Raw genomic sequence first — 14,620 nt, forward strand, 5'->3', positions numbered from 1 at the left:
ACCTCGCCCGGCTGGTTTGTTTTTTTTTTTTGTATTTTTAGTAGAGACGGGGTTTCACCGTGTTAGCCAGGATGGTCTCGATCTGCTGACCTCGTGATCCGCCCGTCTCGGCCTCCCAAAGTGCTGGGATTACAGGCTTGAGCCACCGCGCCCGGCCACCTTGGGCTATATTTTCATTGATTTTGGCACACCTGTGGGTGTGGCAAGCAATGCCAGGGTATTTATTTTGAAGCTTGTCCAAGAACAGTTGGGAAGATTTTCACATTTTTAGAATTTTCATAGTAATAGTTATAATTTACAAAGAATTTAAAATTGTGTAGTCATTATTTTGCTTTTTTCTAGATGTGCCCCGAAACAGGGATGCTAACTACAATTCTACATCACAGGATTCAGAATAGTACCCTTTTGGAGTAGATGCCTGTAATCGAGGAATTCTGCCTAGTCAGTTCACTTTAAGCGTGTTTACAAGGTTTTCTTTATCCTAGTTGGCACCTGTGGCTAGAGTTTGTTTTCACTACTGAGGAATATTCCATGACGGAAACCGTAATTCATCTGTTTTTCACATCGGTGGACATTTGGGTGATTTGGGGGGTGGGTATGTCTATTCAGCCTTCAGTTTTTCAGGATTTCTTGTAGAAGATAATGTAACAGTGTAACATCCTCTGCTACGGAGCCAAGACGAACCCTGATTACAGCCACGCAGACTCTCACATAGGCTCTCAGGCCTTGTTACCAACACACAGAACCATTTTTTTTTTTTTTTTTTTTTGAGACGGAGTCTCTCTCTGTCGCCCAGGCTGGAGTGCAGTGGCCGGATCTCAGCTCACTGCAAGCTCCGCCTCCCGGGTTTACGCCATTCTCTCGCCTCAGCCTCCCGAGTAGCTGGGACTACAGGCGCCCGCCATCTCGCCCGGCTAATTTTTGTATATTTTAGTAGAGACAGGGTTTCACCGTGTTAGCCAGGATGGTCTCGATCTCCTGACCTCGTGATCCGCCCGTCTCGGCCTCCCAAAGTGCTGGGATTACAGGCTTGAGCCACAAACACAGTAGCAGATCCTGAAGCCATGTGAACGGGTCCTCCGACCTTACACTTGGAATTCACTTTTTATTACTATGTCTGCTAATTAGGAAGCATATCAATTATACAGAAATCTGAGAATGTAAAATTATACATTTATAACAGAAAAAAAGCTTATTTAATAGCCCAGAACACATGGCTATGTTTTTCCCTCATGCCCCACCACTGTTTTCTTTGCTTGAAATGGGAAATGACACCTGAAGGCGGTTTTCTAGCGACTGTTAGACTGGCACAGTTCTTCAGAGACAGAGGATGTAAAAAGCACATGGAGAATTTCTGTTTGTGGAATGTGATTTCCCGGTCGCCTCATTCAGGCTGCCACCGCCTTCCCCTCTGGCCGCCTGCACCGTGGGATGTCTGAGGAGGTCCCTGTTTCATCCTCTGGAAGTTCTGAAAAGGAAGGAGAGGAGGGCGTGCAGGGTGTGGTGCCTTTGTGTTGGTCCTTCCAGCTTTTATTTGGGGTCTCGGCTACCTTGGTGGTTCCTGCCTTTATGTCCCCAGCTCGTGGCTTCGTCCTTGTGTCTAACTCACAGGCAGACAGATGGAAAGGGAAGTTGTATTCAGCCAACAGTTTGATGTTATTCTCAAGGCTCAAATCGACTGGGTATTTGGAGACTTCTGTGCAAATGGGCATTTTTGGTTTTTAAACATGGTGTCTTATTTGTACTTCAAATGGGTAACTGGTTCTCTTGGAAAAAATATAGTGATAAAGCTGGTTCTTGAAAAAAAAACAGGGAGTGGGTGTGAGAGAGTGGCTTAGAAATTACAACAGTAATGGCTGGGCATGATGGCTTACGCCTGTAATTCCAGCACTTTGAGAGGAGGCAGGTGGATCCCCTGAGGTTAGGAGTTTGAGACCAGCCTGGTCAACATGGTGAAACCCCGTCTGTACTGAAAAGATGAAAATTAGCCGGGCATGGTGACAGGCACCTGTAATCCCAGCTACTTGGGAGGCTGAGGCAGGAGAATCACTTGTACCCGGGAGGCAGAGGTTGCAGTGAGCCGAGATCTCACCACTGCCCTCCACCTTGGGCGACAGAGCAGAAACTCCATCTCAGAATAGAAAAAAAAGAAGAAAAAAAAACAAACCCCGGTAATGGAAACCTGATTGCATCATCTGTGATGGAGATGGCGGATTATTTCATTTTTAGTGACAGGATGAATTGGATATGTTTGCAGTATTGATCTTGATTAAGGGAAATGGTGAGAACCAAATGTGCCGCCCAGCTTGGGCCTTGCCGTTAGCAGAAGACCCTGGCGGGCAACAGACTGGAGACTCGGAGACCGAGGGAAGAATTCTCACGCCTTGACGTTGGTGCAGTCTGTGCTTCTGGACTCCTGCTGGAGGGAGCGGCCCCTTTGCCTTGCAGGCTTCGGTGCAGTGGAGACCTTAGGACCTGCCCCTCCTGGCACACCTGTGGGTGTGGCGAGCAGTGCCAGGGCTGAGGCACAGGTGTTGAGCCCGGAACGTGGGACGGGAGAGGCTGCACACGCCGGCAGGCGTCAGCAGCCGGGGGTTTCTGCAAGGGGGCAGGGCGTTGGTTTTCCTCCTTGAATTTGGGTGGGGAGGGTGTCCTGGGGTGCTGTGTCTGCGCTTGTGTTGCTCTGAGGTCAAGTTGTGGCCTCGAGTCCCTGTCCCTCTGCCAAAGTGAGAGTTTGCCCATTTTCAGGTCAGATTTCCCTTGGGTCCGGGCCTCTAGGAGTGGGGGGCATTCGAAGGGGCCGTGAGCACGGTGGACGCGCGTGGGTGTCTTCCTCTCCCCTCAGCTCCTGGGCTGTGTGTGAAGAGCTGCCCAGCGGAATCACCCACCTGCCTGGTGTTTCATTCACCAGAAATCGTTCTCACTGTGGACTCTTGAGTCAAATGTAATCCAGGAATGGAACGTGCTGTTGCTGGATGCCACACAGAGCATCAGGAGCCTAGTTGGGGATTCTATGATCTTACCCCACACCTTAAAAGTAAAGACTATAGTTGTCAGGCCTCTGAGCCCAAGCCAAGCCATCGCATCCCCTGTGACTTGCACGTACATAAGCCCAGATGGCCTGAAGTAACTGAAGAATCACAAAAGCGCAAATGCCCTGCCTGGACTTAACTGATAACGTTCTACCAGAAATAAGTGAAAATGGCCAGTCCTTGCCTTAAGCGATGATTTTTTTGTGTGTGAAATTCCTTTTCCTGGCTCATCCTGGCTCAAAAAGCTCCCCCACTGAGCACCATGTGACCCCCACTTCTGCCCACCAGAGAACAACCCGCCTTTGACTGTAATTTTCCTTTACCTATCCAAATCCTATAAAACGGCCCCACAGTTAACTCCCTTCGCTCTTTTTGGACTCAGCCCGCCTGCACCCAGGTGAAATAAACAGCCATGTTGCGCTCACAAAGCCTGTTTGGTGGTCTCTTCACACGGGCGTGCATGACAATAGTTAAGGGGATACTAAAGTCTTTGGCAGCTCCAAGAGCTTTTTCAGTTTGTGTCGGGGCATTTCAGGCGGAAGGAAAAGCTTGCTTAGAGAATCTTACAGAAATGTTTGGTGCAGTGCCGTTCACTCGTGGAATAAATATGTAACTTTCCATGGCGGCCCTCTGGAAAGAGATGCACTTTGAGTGCACCCTGGCCTGCTCGCTACAAGAATCGGCCATGTCACCCCGCTTTCCGTGGGTCTGCAGGTGTGTGTGGTCCATTGCCCTGCACTGTGGCCATGAAAGGGAAGATGATCTGGACTGCTGGTGACAGTTATCGGTGCGTGTTGATGTGTGCTGCTTTCTACAGGGGAGAACATTTCTGTTTAATAAATTTGAGTCTCATTCAACAGTGTTTCTGGGTTCCTTCTGTTTTTAATCTGCTTTCTAGCACTAGGCAAGTGAAGACATGGAAAGTAAAAACCCATCGAACTTGTAGAGACAAGGTGTTGTGTAGGAGCAGACTGTAGCCTCTGGCTCTGTTTAAAGATTGTAGTAAACCTCTTACCTGGCATGGTCAGGGTGTAAATTATCTTGTTTAATCGAAATGTGTATGAGTCAAAGCTGGCGCCTGCATTGTTGATGAAATACCAGATTTTAAGGGAACATGTCAATGTGCCGTAAGATACCAACAAAGTTCCTCACTGAGGTTCGGCGCGGGTTCGGAGGAGCTGGGCCTCAGGTCACTAGGGTCGTCTCTGGGAGCAGATGCTCAGTGTAGGCATTAGTCACTTAGCCTTTCCAGAGCCAAGGAACAGCTCTCTGTGGTGGTTTTTGGAACCTGTATTTAGAGTCAGTTTGTCCCACTTTACTCGAAGTCGCCGCGCAATTTCAGACCTTTGCCTCCACCGTGCGCTCGTTTTCTTGTCCCCTGATAACTGCCTCGTTTGCCCCGGCCTGACATTCGAGCCTCGTCGTTCATGGACACAGGCTCCGTGGTGGGGCATAGGCCGCGACTCCGGCTTGGACAGTTCCGTGCCTCTCACCATGGTTTATCATATCCCTCCCGGGATCTCCCGTTTAGAGGAAGAGTGTCCCTTTCCTGCAGGCCCTGTGTGGTGTGGAAACCACCCCTACCTACCTTTCTCCTGTTTGAACTGTACCGTGAAGCTATTTCTGTTCTAGTCAACCGTCAGAATTTAAGGAACAGTGATTTATGTAACTTATCACACACTTCTCAGCAGTTCTTTATGAATTTCATTCTGTTGCGAAATGATTGCAGTTTTCATGGCTATGCTGCTCTCACGTTGTGGCCTTTGCTTTCCCATTGTGTGTTAAGGTTGTGCCTGGGAGCTGTTGAGGCCTCACCTCTGCTTAGGGCAGTGGCTTTGCTCTCCTGACAACAGGAAGAATCGTATTTAGAGCATTTCTAATGTGGTTTTTGCTTCCAGACAGAATTCCTTTTTTCACAGAGACAGGCACTCAAGTCATAAGTTATGCTCAGGATGGACACACGGTTCAGCTGACAGAGTGGAGTCCAGAACAGATCCAAAGACGCAAAAGCAGTTCAGTGGAATTTGAGTCTTTTCAACAAATGGTGCTGGAATGATGGGACAGCCGTATGCAAAAGAGTGAAAACAGGGAGAAATTCCTGTATGAAAATTAAGGTGGACCATAGCCCTGAATGTAAAAGACCAAACTACAAAACCTGTAGAAGAAACGGAAATTGTCGAGACCTAGGGTGAGAGCTCTTAGCCATACCATGATCCATAATCAAGGAAGAAAACAAGTAGGTAAGACCCATCAAAATTAATTTTCTAATATAAAAGACACCCCTAGGGAATTGAAGAGACGCATTTTCTATAGATGGGGAGAAGATGTCTATGAATCATGCAGCCGGCGAAGGACTCGTATCCAGAATGCGCAGGACTCCCATGGCTCATGACAGAGAACAAACCACCTGACTTAGAAGAGACCTGAACGGATGCTTCGCTGAGAAGGACGGGAGATGGCCCGACAGCATCTGAAATGACCTTCAGCGTGACTGGTTGCACCGAGATGTGCACCGAAGCCGCAGTGAATTTGTTCACACCTCTGCTGGAGCACCTGACTAAGGTCTTCCGACAGCCCCAGGTGCTGGTGAGGACAGGCAGTCGGGACTCCTGTGCGATGCTGGGGTTCAGCACGGTGCAGACAGCTTCGCAGTTTCTTACAAAACTGAACTCACACAAAAGTGGGGCCCGGGGACCCTAATTTTGGGTATTTACCCTAGAGAAACAGAAGCTGATGTTTAAGGAAAACTGTGCCCAGATGTTAATAGCGCTGTCTATAGTTGCCCAAAACAGGTTACAATGTGCCACAGCCATACGTGGAATAATAAATACCCAGCAGCCCCGAGGCCTGGCTGTTGATCACAGGACACCCCGGGTGCACCTCCAAGCACGATGCCCAGGAAATCGTGATTTTGCGAGTGTTTTGCCACAGCACTCGCAAAAGACAGACCCGGGGGATGAGAGAACACAGAGAGGTTGGTTGCTGGGAATGGGAGGGTATGCTTATGAGGCCCCGTGAGTGGGTTTGGGGCTGTTGGACTGTTCTGCTTGTGTGATGATGATTATGGGAATATTTGTGCCGAAATTCACAGGACTGAACACTGTCCACTTTACAGTAATTTTTAAAAAGTGGTAATATGCTCATTTTCGGTACTGTTTTTAATGGAAGATGGAGTTTGCAGATGATTTGTCAGGGCAAGCCTGTCTCAAGAGTTTGTAGATGATTCGTTAGGGGCCTGTCTCAGGGCCGTTGGGTTGGGTTGGGTTGGGTTTTGTTGGTTTGGGTTATTTGGGTTGGTTTGGGTTGGTTTGGGTTGGGATGGGTTGGGTTGGAAAAGCCTTCCCTGTTGCGGGCAGTAGTATGGGGCATGGAAAGGATATTGCCAAGGAAACACGTAGAATCCTTTGAGGAAACGTGTATTTCTAACTTGCTATAAGATAGAATTGGAATTTGTAGTAGTTTTGTTTTCTAGAGTCTTGGTAGAATAGGGAAGACAGTGTAATAAAAGCTAACTTTGAAATGAAGAATTTTAAAGATTTTCAACAACAATAGCTCTAGGAAGTCACCCTGGAAATGTTTTTAAAGATGTTCAGTAGCAACAGCTCTAGGAAGAGTCACCCTGGAGTTGCTTCTTGAGCATTGGTTTCCTGGCTCCGACTGTTTCATTTGTAAGTTTTCCTGTGAGTTGGGGATGTGTGGGAATAGCCATCCCCAGGTGTTGGGTAGGAGTTGCCCTGCAGGGGGGTGCATGTGCCCCGAGGCCTGAGGCGCTGTTTCAACCTAGCTTGGAACATGGGGTCTCTTGTCAGTGGCTGGAGTAAGAGTACCAGCCTGGCAGGCTGGGGGAGCGCCAGGGTGGTCTGGGCACTGTCCTCCCTGCCTGCAGGATGGCAGCTGGAGGAGCTCGAAGGCTGCCTGCCTCGTGGCTGTCAGCGCAGCAACCCCTCCTGTCCCTGGAGCAATCTTTGGGTTCATGAGTCTCTGCGCCAGGACTTGCCTCCTGGGACCTCCGCCACTGTCCTGAGGGCCCTGGTGTCACTTTCCCGGTGGGACCCAAGCCTCAGGCAGCTGCGACCCCAGATTCGGTTGCTTTCCCTGCCGTCTCATTGCAGCACGAGTGCTCACCTCACTCAATGTAGAGCCTCAAGTTCCTTCAAGATCCCCAGAGATGGAATCTCCCAATTTAACAAGAGAGTTGGTGACAAGATTTGAGCGGCACTGATTTAACTCAGCTTGCAGAGTTTAAGTTCCCAAGACACAGCCCTGCGCCTTCCCTGGCCTCATCCTGTGTGGCTGGTGTGGATGCGGGGTTTCCGGAGGGTGGGGCTGAGGCAGGTCAGCAGCAAGGGAATGGCTCATTATTGATGGCTCAATGCCTTGAGGATAACTAGGATTAATGACCTTTATAGGGCTGTAGGTTTGGGGTATATATATGTATATGTGTGTATATATACGTATATATATGTATATGTATAAACGAGGTGGACACGGTTATCATTGCAATTTTTCTGACATGAAACTTGGAGAGCAGAGGGTTTAGGAAACTCCTGAAGCCACACTGTCAGCGGGACCCGGGCGGTCTGGCCTTAGACCCTGCACTGTGTGCCCCTCGCCACGCTGTCAGCAGACCCGGGTGATCTGGCCTTAGAACTCACGCTGGTCGCCCCTCCCTGCCACGTTGTGCGGTTTTTCCTGCTTCTGGGCAGCATTTGATAGCTTGTGAAACAAGACCAAGACTTACTATGAGTGGATAAGCCATTATCTGAGATCCAGAACGTTTCCTGGACCTGGCGTTGCCGAGGTCACGTAAGGGGAGGTAAAAACATTTTCATTGTGGTCATTGGAGCTCCTGAAATGGTGTTTTTTCCCAGTGAAAATGACTCTAAAAATCTGTTAACTCATATTACGTGAACAGAGAAGTGTGTCGGGCTCTAGTTAAATGTCTCAGAGCCACAGAAGTAAATGAGGGCACCTTCCGAGCACAGCCTCCCGGAGGAGGCCAAGGACGTTTGCCTGGAGGATGTGCCATGAAGCAGGACTAGGGCAGGGCTGGTCTGCCTGGAGAGGCCTCTGCCATGATGTAGGCTAGTTGAAGTAGTTGAGGGGTGGTGGTGTGAAGTCGGTGGTCCCCGAGGAAGCCCCTAGCAAGGCCGGTTGCCGTGGGATGGAAAACTGCCATTCAGTGGCTGTAATCCTGGCTTCACGGGTCTGACATACAATCCTGCACTTGGATACTTGGATCCCAGCCAGGTCAGATGGCCCTGAAAGGACATTCGGACTGTGACAGCTGCACCCATTCTCAGCATCTGCAGGATCTCCTATGTATGTGTGTGTTTCCATTTTCTTTCAGTGCAATTTCTCCCAGTGTAGTCGTGAGAAATAGAAGGAAACGTGGAATGAAGATGTGATTGAGGAAAGTGTGGTGTGGCCTTCGACCTTATTTTGCCTTGGTTGGTGCTCAAGAACTCCACCTGACCTCAGAGCTAAGCGTTTGTGCCAGGAAGTCCTGCCGTTTATCCTACCGTTTATCGAGGCCTGTTGAGACACTCCAAGAAGCTTCGTTAACAAATTGCCTTTTCCTTTTACAGCAGTTGGATATATTTGCAGCAAAACAAAGGAATAACCCCCCAGTACGGTGATTAAATGCATTTAAGTATAGATGACATTCAGTCTTTAAGGGCCTGGGATTTTAATCATCTTTGGGTCATGTAACTAGTCGTGTTGGTGATGAAAATCTCCTGACAGCTTTGTTCTGCCACATTCCTCAGTAAATGATGATCTTCCTGGTGTTGTACCTTGGAGGGGCGTTTGTGTCAGTAGAGAGCAGAGTGGTGGTTCCCAGAGGCTGGGAAAGGACAGAGGTGAGGCCCCGGAAGGACGCTGGCCTTCCTGGTTTAGGGGTTTGGGGCTCAGCCACCTTCCTGTGTCCGTGTCAATTATACCCAGGATGATTTTCGCTCGACCCACTTTAGTTGAGCATTGGAGCTTCAGGATGTCTGTGCCCACGTCACCTGGGCCGTGATCCTGGAGTTGGGTGAGACTGATTCCCGGGTTTATAGAATTACTCTGGGATTATTGAAAACAGAAGCACTTGAGGCATTCATAATGCTATTTCCTGAACAGAATTTATGTTCAGTTCTTCAGGAACATTTATTTGAGGAAGCATCTATAATGTTTGTTTTCTGCCATTCAGTGCTAGAAAGAATTGTGCAACACTCAAGTGAGTGGCATTATTCCCCTCCCTCCACCATGCAAGCAAGATTAAAGATCCCTCTGGCTCCCCTCAATCTTCTCGTCTGCAGGGCGCCTGGCATGGCAGTGTGCTGCCTTCCGTCTTCTTTCTGGGGAGAATTAGTCGTGTTTGTGTGTGTCGCTCAGCTCAGCCTGTTCCGGTTGTGTGGGTGAGGAGCTGGGATGCTAGGTGACCCTCCCAGGCCTGCCTCTCGCCTCCCTAGGCCTTGTTCTAAACTGACAGATAACCAGTGTGTTTTGGAAGAGGACAGCAGCAGGGCAGGAGAGAGTTTCTTCAGACTTTCTCCTTGCACTGACGTTTGAGCCTTCATCCAGGCTGGGCCCTTCTACAGTGCTGCCTTTGTGTGTTGCAAACCATTCCCTCCCAGTAACCGTGCTTTCAGAGGTTTGGAAATGTGACTTAACTCATCTTCAATTTAAAGCGTACTATTAAATTTTAGTGTTGAAACTGATGTATTTTATGGCCTTTATTTGATTTCTCTTGATTTTTTTTCCCCGTATGAGACATGGCATCTTAAGGGAGACAGCCTGGTGTTGGCCCCGTTTCCTAAGGATGGAAGTGAATTCTGAAAGCCCTTCATGTAGGCAGCGAAATAATCAGGGAACTGTTATTATAGCTATGCCTGTCCATGTAAAGCGAGCACAACTCATAAGCAGAAAAAAGTGCAGCCCGGGGGCAAGGTGAGCCCTAATGCTGCCTGTGGAACGGAAGTGCAAGCGCAGGTGGTTGAGTTAGCCTCCAAGCCAGCCTGTGCCCCCCTCACATCCCTCTGCATCTGCAGGGGCACAGGCCGTGCTGCCACCCCTCGCTCAGTGCCAGGGCTGATGCGTCAGGAACAGGGGGTACTGTCCACCCCTTGCTCGGTGCCAGGGATGATCTGTCAGGATCCCTCGTGCTCAAATGGTCCTCACATCTTCATCACCAGCCTCCTGCTGGTAACGGGCTTGTTATTACCTTAGTATGGGTAATAACATACCCATACCAACGTATGTAATAACACACCCATACCAAGGTGTTGTGGGGCGGTGCTTAGTCCTCCGAGGGAGGGAATCGGCCCTTAGCTGATTCACATTCAACAGGACCGGGGAATGGGTTCTTGTTCCATGCCCTGAATCCCAAGAAGCCCTTGCCCTGGACCCTGTAATGCCCGGGGTCTTCCTGAGAAACGCTGGTGCCACTGGAGCACAGCCCGGCCCCCTCCAGTTTCTCCGCTTTGTAACTACACTTGTGTTCAGCAGATCTTCCAGGACTTAGACGCTGCTTGGTGTGAGCCAGGTTTTGTGTGGAAAGAGGACAGGTCCGAGCCGGCAACGAACCAGCCCAGGACCATCTTTTATGCTTCCAGATTCTGTGTCCAAAACTTACCCGTGGACATTGAGGCTGATGCATTTCTGCTCCGAGACGTCTGTGGACTCAGCTGGAGGGATGGAAAGGATGTGGGGCCTCTTCACTCCTGGCCTGGGCTTGGACCTGCTGTGCAGCCTCTCAGTGGCGCCAGGGCCCCCGTGTGTGCCAGCGGCCTCGGGTTGGTGGCACTGCCCCAGGATGTCCCAGGCTTCATGATGTCCAGGCTCCCCTGGCATGGCGGCCTCAGGTGGGTGGCACTGCTCTGACGGACGTCCCAGGCTTCATGATGGTAGGGCCTCCTTGTACCATGGCGACTTCGGGATGGTGGCACTGCCCCAGGGTGTCCCAGGCTCCAAGGCCAGTGTTCCGTCCCGCGAAGGGAAGTTGTACTGTAAGGTCTAGTCTCGGAAGGTGCCTGGGGTCCTATCCTTCAGAGCGGTCCTACACTCACCATAAATCAAGCCAGGGGAGGCCCTGCCAGAATTTGCAGCTGTGTTTCAGGTCGTTCCACAAGGCCTCTTTTATTTTGGCCAAGTCAGGTATATAATTCTTTTTCTCTCTGGTTTTTTTGAGACAGGCGAAAAAAACCTTTTTGTTGCCCAGGCAGTGGTGTGAGCACGGCTTACTACAGCCTCCACCTCCCAGGCTCAAGCGATCCTCCTGCCTCAGTCTCCTGAGTAGCCAGGACCCACAGGCACATGTCCCACATGTCCCCATGCCTGACTTACTTTTGTATTTTTTGTAGAGATGGAATTTTGCAACGTTGCCCAGGCTGGACTCGAACTCCTGGACTAAAGCAGTCCAGCTGCCTCAGCCTCCCAAAGTACTGAGATCACAGGCATGAGCCACCGTGCCTGGCCAAGTGTGTTTCTAATTTCAAAATTAAGAGGATCCCCAGCCAGTTAATGACGTCTCTACTGGAACATGCTGCTTATAGTACTTCAGGAAAAATCATCCAGAACTTGGAAAAGGGGCTGGACAGACACAGCCCTTCGAGGTTATCTGATAAATCCCCGGGGTCTTGAACCATCTGGAGGGATGTACCGTGTCAGACTCACTGTTGTCGACGGGCTGAAGCCCAGGTTTCATGAGGTTATGTGTCGGCTTGTAGTACTTTCTCTGGCAGAGATGCGAGTGACTTCTGCTCACTGAGAGGCTCAACTTAGAGACTTCATGGCCTGAGGGACGGCAGCCTGTTTGAGCTGATCGAGCAATCTCGGGCTACCCTTATTTTCTGAAACGCCTATGAGCGACTTCTCACACGGTCTTTGAAGCGGCTTCATGACCGCGCTCCTTGGTAATGATCGAATGCTTTTTTTGACCCCTCGTCCCCTTTCTTTGGGGGTGTTCCAGTCTCAGTTCTCATGTGTTCTGCTTCTACGGGAATTTCTGAAGCTGCTGAGTGTAGAAAGCACTGAGGAGGCTGTGCTCCCACCCCCGTGAGCCTTCCAGGCATCATCCTCTCCCCTTGGCGAGGTGGCGTCCGTGGCACACCGAGGAGGCTGTGCTCCTGTCCCCCGTGAGCTTTCCAGGTGTCCTCCTGTCCCCTCCAGGGGGACAGGAGGAAACTTTCAAACCCTTCTTAAACGTGTTTTCGTGTCTTTAATAGATTTCTTTGTATCTTCTCCCTTATTCAGAAATGAGGGTGAACGCTGAGTTATTCACGGGAGTCAAGAATCCGCAGGCAGCCCAAAGTGACGTTTGTTTCCCTGAAATGATTTGTGTTCACCTTAAAATGCAACTCAGTGAAACAGGTGTGTTTTGAGGAATTACTTTAAATTACCCAGGTAAAAATGTGACAGTTAAATTTCATCGTCTGTGCGGGTGTCCACAGCCCCCTTCTGTGGTTGCGTGTGAGTTTGTGACTTGTGGTTATTTTTGAAGAAAGAAAATCTGTTGCTGAGGACTTCAGAGGGTGTGCTGGGATTGTGTAGCGTGGACATCGGGGGCTTCAGTGTGTGGCTTCCTTGAAGAGGTTTAAATTAAGTCTGAGAATCCCTACTCCAAAATGCTCCGACACCTGAAACATTCCGAGCTTCCTCATGACACTGGAAGGAAATGCTCTTCGGAGCACTTTGGATTTCAGGCTGGGGATGCTCAACTGGAACGTGAAATATTGCAAGACCCTTCTGGCCCCAGGAGCTTGGATAAGGTCATGGAGGGGGCCTGTGCCGGGTGACCCTGGAGTGTGAGGCAGCCTGGGATCGCTGGACTGGTTTTTGTAGGAGTCACAGAAGGGAAAGAGGGTCAAAGTGGCCACGCCTGGCTCCTGAGAAGGCTGGACCAGAAGGAGGTGGGCGCGGAGGGCAGCAGTTGAGTCCCCAGCGTTCGGGGCTCCTGTCCCTGGTGGAGTTGAGAGCCTCCTCTAGTTGTGGCCTCTCCCCTGTCAGCAGCCACTGAGGCCTGAAGGGAGAGAGGGGGCTGAGGAGAGGAGGAAGGATAGGCCTGCTTCTGGAGAGGGCCAGCATCGGCCTGTGCTAGCCTCGTGTGTTACTCCTGTGTCCAGGGTGCACGGCCGTGCCTCGTGGTGTAGCGGTTCCCGGAATGCACAGCGCTCTTGTCTGCAGTAACGGCTTTGTCTTGACCCTTGGAGGCAAGTTACCTGTTTCTCCAGTGAAAAGAGGTAGAAAATCTTACAGAAATGCATTTGCTCTGATGTCTATTTTCCCATAAGACACGGTCGCTTAGGCGAAATCTTTGGGAGGTCAAGGCAGGAGGATCACTTGAGGCCAAGGGGTTCAACACCAGCCTGGACAACATAGCAAGACCCCACCTGTATAACAGAAAAGTGAGCTGAGTGTCCTGGTGCGTGCCTGTGGTCCCTGCTACTCTGGAGGCTGAGGTGGGAAGATCACTTAAGGCTGCAGTGAGCTGCGATTGCTCCACTGTCCTCCAGTCTTGGTGGCAGAGCCAAGACCCTGCCTCAGAAAGAAAAGTAAAAAAAGAAAAAAATCCAGAAATGTCATTTTCTTTTTAAATCATCCCAAAAGAAAAATCGGTTTTTTCTAAGAATGTAAAGGGAAACGGATACGATTCTTTCCTTGCATTGTTTCTCCTTTTCAAATATTTACAGTAGTCCGTCCACATCGTCTCTCATCTCATTACAAAGCAGCAGGTGTCTTTGAGGTTAGTGGTGTTTCTCTGTGTCGCTCCTTGGAGAACAGCCAGCATGAAACCTCTTACCACGATCGTGCGCATCGTTTGTAGTCCCAATTATAATCCTCTCCAGACACGCCTGTGCTGCTTATTATAGCAGAACTTTGGTTGTGCTGAAATGTGCATTCAGCTAATGGTTTTAAGTTCATATCTGAGATGATGCTGTGTAATTCATGAAGCATATGAGATCAGTAACGATTGAAGATAATTCTGGCTGATGTCATTTAGAGGATATTTTTCACTCCAAGTTCAAGCTTCCTTCACGATAGTCATTTTGGGATTCATTTAACTATGTGCTTTATTTTATAGCTGAAATTTTCATTAGTCAGTTCATAACATAGGATTTTGAAAGCAGATTTGGCAAAATCTTTCTAACAAAATGTTTGCTTATGACGTCCCAAGGAACAGCAGTCAGAATTGCTGTTAACTGTGGTACATTTTAAGGCTGATGATAGAAGTCACTTGAACGGTAAGGGCTGCTTTGTGGGGCAGATGGGGTTTGAACCCCGACCCTCCTGATACACCAGCCCTGACCCTGGCCTTTTCTCCTCTCCACTGGGAGATGAGAAGGGTGCCAGCATCCACCTCACAGGCTGTCCTGAGAGCCCGGGACTAAGGGCTTGTGTTCCTCTTGCAGGTGGCGCAGATGTGGGGGCTTGACGATATACACACTGCAGGCTGCCAGTGTCAGGGTAATCCAGTTTTATTCATAAAGGTGGGATTTGCTTTGCTCCCTTGGGGACCAGGTGCGGTGCTGCTGTTGTAGCAGGTGTGTGGATCCTCTTGGGTGGTCCTCAGGTGGACAAGGAGTCACCGATTCGGATTCCCAGTG

The 14,620-nt window shown here is 49.8% G+C and overlaps 1 protein-coding gene and 1 long non-coding RNA gene across 3 annotated transcripts in view; both read left to right on the forward strand.

Moving 5' to 3' along the window:
* The window catches only part of LOC117095269, a 247,749-nt gene that overhangs the window by 198,439 nt on the left and 34,690 nt on the right, over positions 1-14,620 (forward strand). The window lies entirely within an intron of this gene.
* On the forward strand, positions 9,615-13,788 carry LOC117095262. The gene is made up of 5 exons (XM_033232054.1): positions 9,615-9,965; positions 10,067-10,220; positions 10,524-10,879; positions 12,270-12,386; positions 13,139-13,788. The coding sequence occupies exons 1-4, from the start codon at positions 9,784-9,786 to the stop codon at positions 12,286-12,288; spliced, it is 711 nt and encodes a 236-aa protein (XP_033087945.1). The 5' UTR covers positions 9,615-9,783; the 3' UTR covers positions 12,289-12,386; positions 13,139-13,788.

The sequence above is a fragment of the Trachypithecus francoisi genome, unplaced genomic scaffold (assembly GCF_009764315.1).
Source record: "Trachypithecus francoisi isolate TF-2019V2 unplaced genomic scaffold, Tfra_2.0 Lachesis_group13, whole genome shotgun sequence".
Lineage (NCBI taxonomy): Eukaryota > Metazoa > Chordata > Mammalia > Primates > Cercopithecidae > Trachypithecus > Trachypithecus francoisi.

Excerpts from the sequence above, each read along its gene's own strand:
- LOC117095262 (XM_033232054.1), top strand. The coding sequence starts at position 9,784 with ATGAGACATGGCATCTTAAGGGAGACAGCCTGGTGTTGGCCCCGTTTC. Across the intron at positions 9,966-10,066 it reads AAGTGCAGCCCGGGGGCAAG|GGGCACAGGCCGTGCTGCCA; the intron begins GTGAGCCCTAAT and ends CTGCATCTGCAG. Across the intron at positions 10,221-10,523 it reads TCATCACCAGCCTCCTGCTG|ATCTTCCAGGACTTAGACGC; the intron begins GTAACGGGCTTG and ends TGTGTTCAGCAG.